Source organism: Callionymus lyra, chromosome 3 (assembly GCF_982586985.1).
Source record: "Callionymus lyra chromosome 3, fCalLyr1.hap1.1, whole genome shotgun sequence".
Lineage (NCBI taxonomy): Eukaryota > Metazoa > Chordata > Actinopteri > Syngnathiformes > Callionymidae > Callionymus > Callionymus lyra.
In genome coordinates this window covers 20042179-20049304 of record NC_141820.1, presented here as the reverse complement: position 1 = coordinate 20049304, position 7126 = coordinate 20042179, and the positions used below count along the sequence as shown (strand labels likewise).

Sequence of the window (7126 nt, the reverse complement as noted above, 5' to 3'; positions counted from 1 at the left end):
ACTTGTTAATTGTTATTATTTTGGTATAATTAAGTTGTGTATATATTTTTGTATACTTGTATAAATGTACGAAGGGGAAAAAAAACGCAACAACAAACAGAAAATGTGATCCAATTCAAAACTCGTTGTACTTCCTGATTTTTTTAACTGCACTGAAAGTATTTTGCAAATTGAACAACAATTCAAATAAATATTTTAATACAATTCTTACACGTGAATTGATGGCATTTGCGTGTCTATCCGGCAGAGGGCAGTACAACGTTTTAACTCTCACCTCAACATTATACGGTTCAGATAATCTATGAAGAATGAATCATAAGATGTTACATTTATTTTTGTGTTTAGTCACTGATAAAATATCTAATAATTATTCTAAACATGCATTTTGTTTATATCATATATACTGTATTAATTCCAAATAAATCATTGAGAGTTAAAGTCCAACTTAATAATTTATAATATTACAAAGATATGTTGAATTATTTGTTTGTTCGGTTTTTATTATTTTGCATGTAATAAGTATTGCTTTTATTCCTTTAAATATCTTTGTCAGATTTGTTTTGTCCGTGTGTGTATTTCCCCATATATTGAATTATTAATGTAAACCGTTGTACTTCATTTTGAAATTAAATATTACAGGCATGGCTACAAATACACCGTAACATTCAGACTAGCATTGGTTCCCATGATGCCGCAGTGGTCAGCACCTATCTGAAAATGGTGGTGGAAACTTTTCAGCTGAAGACCAACAATAGGTGCTAATAATGAATATTTTCACTCATGATCACATGATCAATAACATGAACCATTTAATTCTGTTCTGGGCAAGTTGTTTAATTGGTTTGATACGTTTCATGAAAATGACAAATGTTCATTAAAAATTCACTTTTTTCCCCATCGTTTTAACACTTGTGTTATCTCGGGGGTCAATGTGACCAAAAGGCCACAAAACAAATGTGTTTGAGGTATCCCTTGTGTTGGTGAACGACCTCCACCCACTGGTATTTATGGAAGCCAGGGGGGTCGTTCACCTTGACCCAGGGACAACACAAGGGATACGGCAAACACATTTGTTTTCGAGCCGTTAGGTCAACTTGACTCTGCGATAAAAGGGTTAATTATTTTTATTCTATGTTAAACTACATTTTTTAACAAAATAGTAGTATTTCTAATATAAATACCATCATTAATATTCAGTACTACATCTTCACAGTTTAAACCAGGACTCTTTTAGCAGTTTCTGTCCATGACAAATTTTATTGTTTTAATATTTAATGTTTTTTGTGTGAATGACTGTGAATTTGGTTAGTTTTTTTTATCTAATTGTATTTTTTATTATATGTTACAAATCGGTTGTATCTTGACTATACAATCCAAGCAATATAAATTATTAAATTATTGTCACCTTTCTCTACCTGAACTGAAAGAGTTCCTGCTCTTTTTATGGTTAGAAACCTGAACCCCATGTTACAAATAACGACATATTTTATTGGTTGTTAACTTCTAAAAAATAAAAATTTATTCGATGCTCACACATGTAGTGTTTTAGATCCCAGATGTTGAAATCAAAGTATTCCTAGATAAACGGCGGCGGAGAAGTTGAAATCAAGCGACCTGGTCTATATTTACATCTTTATTTACACGTGTGCATGTCGTTCATGCTCTCGCAGCGTTTGCAGCGCACGTAGCAGCACCAGACGAACTTGCACTCGCAGCGCTGCACGTGTCGCACCACATGCGTGTTGTACCCGCGGCCGCAGCACAGCAGGTTGCACCCGTCGGGCCCGCTGGAAGTCCGGTTGCAGCGGCGCCCCCTGGTGCCCGTCGTGCCCAGCCGCCGGTCCGCCAGGCAGTAGTTGGGCGACTTGTTTAAATAGATGAACTGGTGTTTGTCCACAGGAAGGTGGCGCTGCTCCTTCCTCTTTGCCTTCCTCCTGGTGGCGTCCGGCACCTGGATGCTGTTCTCGTAACGGTCCTTCAGGTATTTGCCGACGCGCTGGAATGACGCCATCGTCCTCCAGCAAGTCTTTACCGCGCAAGATCCGGAGACGCCGTGACAGCGACAGTGCGTGGTCATCGTCCTGCCGATGGCCTGGGAACATCCACAGTTAGCAGATTAGCTTCAGATGCTAATGATTCAATTTTTCTTAAGCGATGTATGGATTTAAACGACTTACAAAGGATTCCAAATGCTAGGAAAACAATACATTTACATTTCCATTGTGTCAAAGTTTCATAAAAATATATACTTAAATATCTGCAGAAATGTGAGGGGTGTACTCACTTTTGTGATACACTGTATGTACAGAGAGTAATGAGCTGCTTGGCAGAGGTCTTCTGAGTTACATATGTATGTTTTAGTGTCAGTGTTTACGAATTAGGGCTTTCGATGTAAACACTTTAATGTATGAGATTAATAAGACCTTGATTAACTAATTCAAACAATTCAACACGATTCATTTTACTGTGAATGCGCATCTCTGAAGTCTCATCATGAACATGTTTTGAACTAATTACTTCATAAAGTTCTCCCCCGTCTGAAATCTCAGCGAACGAGAGGTTACGAGAGCAGAGTCCATTATAAGGTAATAATAGCTTCACTCCTCCTCCAGCCAGCAGTAATCACGCCCTGCTTTGTTTATACAACAAGACCCTTGCAGGTGGACACTTCTGGGATTGATGACAAAATCTTCATGACGAATCTTGATGTTTGACCAATCACAGCAGAGTGGGTGTGGTTATGGTAAAGAAGATTTAATCTCCAGAAATATAAAGTGTTCAGTGGGCGGAGCTTAAGTACATTTTTTTTATTACAAACAGGCACATACTGGTGATACTATAGATGTTCAATCAACATCTATTTGAGACACACTTAAATCAACTCATTAGTTGAACTTGAAGCAGCTTTTATTGTTTCAGGTATTCTAAAGGTCAGTTCATGGATTCATAAGAAAATGAATCTTGTGTTTTCTTTCTGTCCTGATCTGTACAGAATTCATAAAAACGTGTATATATATCACCAGGCTGGCACTGATCACTTTCAAACCATACTATTGCTCCAACAGTTTTGTTTTTGCGTGGAATAAACAAAGTAATTTGAAGGAAAACAAACTCATTATCTTTTCAAAATGTGACAATAATTAGTTGGTGTTTTTAAGCCTTTGAACATCCCAAATACAAAACTACATTTTCTATTATTTCACTCACATTCAAAATGTTTATCCATTTCATGATTAAAAATATATGCCCTTTCTATCTTTTGTATTGTCGCTGGGTCAAAGTGACCCGGAGGCCCGAAAACAAATGAGTTGGATATGTCACCCTGACCCAGCGACAACACAGGGGTTAAATATCATTCTTCATACAAAGATCATTATTTATATCAGGCCTTCAGTTTTGCAGTCCAACCTGCAAAGCTTACATGTTCTGCCTTTTACAAAGACACTGTTTGCAATAGTTTCATAGAATGACAAGGATACTCTACATGGCAGCATTGTGTAGAAGCAGCATTCGATGAAATAATCAACATTTTGTGTTTGTATGTTCACCCCGTGTTGCGTGGGTTTTCTCCGGGCACTCCGATTTCCTCCCACAGCCAAAAAATCGAATTGAAAAAAGTCTATTGGAAATTTGGGTAAATTGTCCGTAGGTATATGTGTGTGTGTGAATGGTTGTGTATCTTTGTATGTGTCCTGTGATAGACTAGTGTCCTGTCCAGGGTGCCCCCCCCGCCTCTCGCTTGAGGAAACTTGGATAGTCTCCAAACCCCCCCGCGACCCCCATAAGGGATTAAACATAATATAAAATAAAGGAATGAACATTTTGTTTGGAAAAATAAGGACAAATAAGAGATTCCTTAACAATGAAAGCTCAGGTGTAAATATGCAGCCTTTATGGATCATTAAGTTAAACTATAAAACATTTTATTGTTAACCAATATTTAATGTGTTCTTTCTTTCTTTTTTAATACTAGCTTTTAACTTTAATTATAACTGTTTGTTTCATTACTTTTCGCTCTAAATAAATATGTTGTAAATCTAAAAAGCAAAAACAAATATTGACAGGTGTTGAATGGATGAGCTCACCTGTCGTCCCGCCTCGCTGTTGTGCAGGTTCATGGTCTCCAGAGAGAAGACTCCGCTGGCTGAGAAGTTCTTGCCGCTGTGATCCACGAACCTGCGGCTGAACCAGGTCCCGTACTGGATGTGGTCCGAGCAGCCCCCCCACTGCCAGCCCCCCTCCGAGGCGCCCAGCCCCTGCAGACGAGCGTCACAGCCGCACTCCGTCATGTTGCCTTGGCTGCAGGAGCGCGTGACGGCGTGAACCAGAGCCGCCGCCATCACGCCGTAGAGGAACGCCGTCTCCTTGGTGCCTGCGAAGTCAACAGTCAAGTCATATTCTCTTTGAACTTCGAGATTCCCTCTTCAAAGTGGATTGTAAACCGTTTATAGGCCGAGACCGACTACATCTGTTGGCGTTAGGAGCGAAAATAAAATTAGGAAAACGTCCTTTTAAAACATGTCAAACAGATGTTATCTGTCCAAGATGCATGCAGTTGCAGATGCTTTTAATATCCTGATGAGGCCCATGTGATTCTGTAAGAAACCCACCACTGCCTTTGAGCAATGCACATTAAATCAGTGCATCAGACAGGGCGGTCTGACCATCGTATTCATCTGTTCACACGACGACACACGTCGCCGCAGCCGAGATTTAAGAAAACAACAAGTGGATTAAAGTTTATCTTGTCTTAGGTTTTGACGCTAGAATCCGGCAGAATAGTGTCATAAGTCGAGTCGAAAATGTTGAGTAAAATCTTGAAATAATCTTTTTTTTCTTGTTCCTTTCCTAGAACAAATTGCAATATCATGCTGTGGTTTGTTACTGGTTAGGTAAAGGTTTAAAAGAGCTGTAAACTGCCAAAAGATGGCTTTTTCTTCTACTTATAAAAAACATTAAAAACAGGTTTTTTGTTTGATCGAACCTGATCATTAAAACGTTTTAAGCAACTTTGGCTTCGAGGAAATCAAGAAAAGCTGAAGTCCACAATGATGCAGTTATAGTTCTACCAGAGTTACCACTTATTGAGCTTTTATATAAGATGTAATTAATTTATATTTCATGTATACAAAGGAGCAAAAGTTTTTTCACAAATATAACCAGTGACATAAATATAACCAGTGACTTTATTTATGATTTTCTTTTTTGTATTCTTTTTTTTGTTTATACTACTATTATGAAAAGTCAAATTAAAGTAAAATTGTTTTTTTGTTTTTTTACTTGTAAATAAGAAATCAATTTCAAAACATATTAGGATGAGTCAATAAAAACTTGAACACATTGAACATCCAAAGGAATTAGTAGCAAGTTATAAATAAAAACAATTTTGTTAAATGTTCAAATTACAATTTGGTTTTTAGGCACATTTTTATTATGACTTTTAATACAATAGTTAAGGAGAACACTAAACACCGTCATAAACAATATTATTACAAACCATTTTGAATATAATAAATATTAAAAAGTTGGTGTTAAATATAAAGTAAGTTAACATTATATATTTATTTGACAATTCTATATGCGATTCAAGTTTTTAAAGGCTATCAATACAACCTAAACAAACTTTATACATTTTGGATAAACCAGCTTTAATTTATTATTATTATTATTATTATTATTATTATTATTATTATGGATCGTCTCCATCATGCATGCCTCACCGCTGGTCAGCTCGTGTCCGAACACAGACGGTTCTGCGGTGGTCGAGCAGTTCCACCTCTCGTGCCTGAACTGGTTCTGACACTCGTCGATGGCCAGTCGAGCTCCGTCCTGGATGCTGGGCAGCAGGAAGATCTTCTTCAGGCATAAGTCCCTCTGCCTGGGGCTCAGCTGGAGGCTCGAGCAGCCCTGGTCTCCAGCCGGGGTCAGACCCAGCCACCTGCGGGTCAGACCTGCGTTAGTCTGGACCGAAATCTGCTGAAAATGATCATTTCGCTTATCTGGATTTAAAATATAAAATTTTAAACTAAAATAAATGCATCCTATTAAAACTTAATTTTCAGTTTTTTACAGATCAATTTAGTTGAAGTTAGTGCAGAAAAAAAAGCTTTAAATTCCAATTATTATTAATTTAAAGTACGTTTGTTCTCTGTTCTCTTCGCCGAAATTTCCCTTTTTATTCCATGTATCCAGAGATTACAACTTGTTTCAGCACCAGCCAAGCGCGTCGGTGCGCACGACCCCTCAACTCCTTAAACAGCTGCTGGACTCAAGGGAGTCTGGCGCGGGCACTCACATCCAGCTGGCCCTGCAGCACAGCGGACAGACCAGCAGCAGCGTCAGCACGTGTCGGACTCCAGCGCGACGCTCCATCGCCTCTTCATCGGTCCGGCAGGTCTTCCACGCCGAGGGCTCTGCGCATTCTTCAGGGGAAGGTAAAGTCCAAAGTCTTTTCGAGATGTTCGGCGATGATGCTGCCGACAGCAGAACTTTCCTGTCTCTGACTGAACTCTCTGGGATGGAGAGAGGAGACACTGGTGCCTGTGACGTCACAGCTGAAGACGTCTAGGAAAGTAAGTGCTTTGAACTTTGAGTTTTGACTCGTGTTAATAAGAATATTTATTTCAAGTATATAGTTTCCTGGAGGTCAATGGAACCAATAATCAATAACGCCGGGTGTAAAGAAAATATTTTTCGTGGAAAATAGAATTGGCAAAACAAAAAGATTAAAAACTGAAATGATGCAAATTAAATTTATAATATAAATCATTTAAAAACAAAAACGACACTGAACGAAAAAAACTAACAATTATAAACTAATATTCCTCAAAAATCAAACGTGTGAGAAAAATTGTATTTAAAAGAAAGTTGATTTAAAAAAGAAGATATAAAACTTTAGCAAGTGTCGAAGAAATTAGATTAAAATGCAAAAAGGTACAAACCTCTCCACCTATAGAAATACCTCTAAAAAAATATACATTTCTAGGTACTTTTATATACTTTTGAGTCATTTTGACCGTATATGGTTCAAATTAAACAATTTTTAAGTGTGAGTGAAATATATGGCAAAGAACAATGCATAACAATTTAGGATTTAAAAAAGGGTTCATTTAAACTAAAAAAAAAT

The 7126-nt window shown here is 37.7% G+C and overlaps 1 protein-coding gene across 1 annotated transcript; it reads right to left on the bottom strand.

The window, feature by feature from the left end:
* Positions 1-1633: 1633 nt before the first annotated feature.
* Positions 1634-6372, bottom strand: wnt16 (wingless-type MMTV integration site family, member 16). The gene is made up of 4 exons (XM_087786895.1): positions 6296-6372; positions 5721-5938; positions 4086-4372; positions 1634-2092 (listed from the first exon to the last, which is right to left on the bottom strand). The coding sequence occupies exons 1-4, from the start codon at positions 6370-6372 to the stop codon at positions 1634-1636; spliced, it is 1041 nt and encodes a 346-aa protein (XP_087643021.1).
* Between the last annotated feature and the right edge of the window lie 754 nt (positions 6373-7126).

Coding starts and splice junctions, on each gene's coding strand:
- wnt16 (XM_087786895.1), bottom strand. CDS start 6,372: ATGGAGCGTCGCGCTGGAGTCCGACACGTGCTGACGCTGCTGCTGGTC. Junction 5,939..6,295: donor TGCTGCAGGGCCAGCTGGAT/GTGAGTGCCCGC, acceptor TCTGACCCGCAG/GTGGCTGGGTCTGACCCCGG. Junction 4,373..5,720: donor CGGACACGAGCTGACCAGCG/GTGAGGCATGCA, acceptor TTGACTTCGCAG/GCACCAAGGAGACGGCGTTC.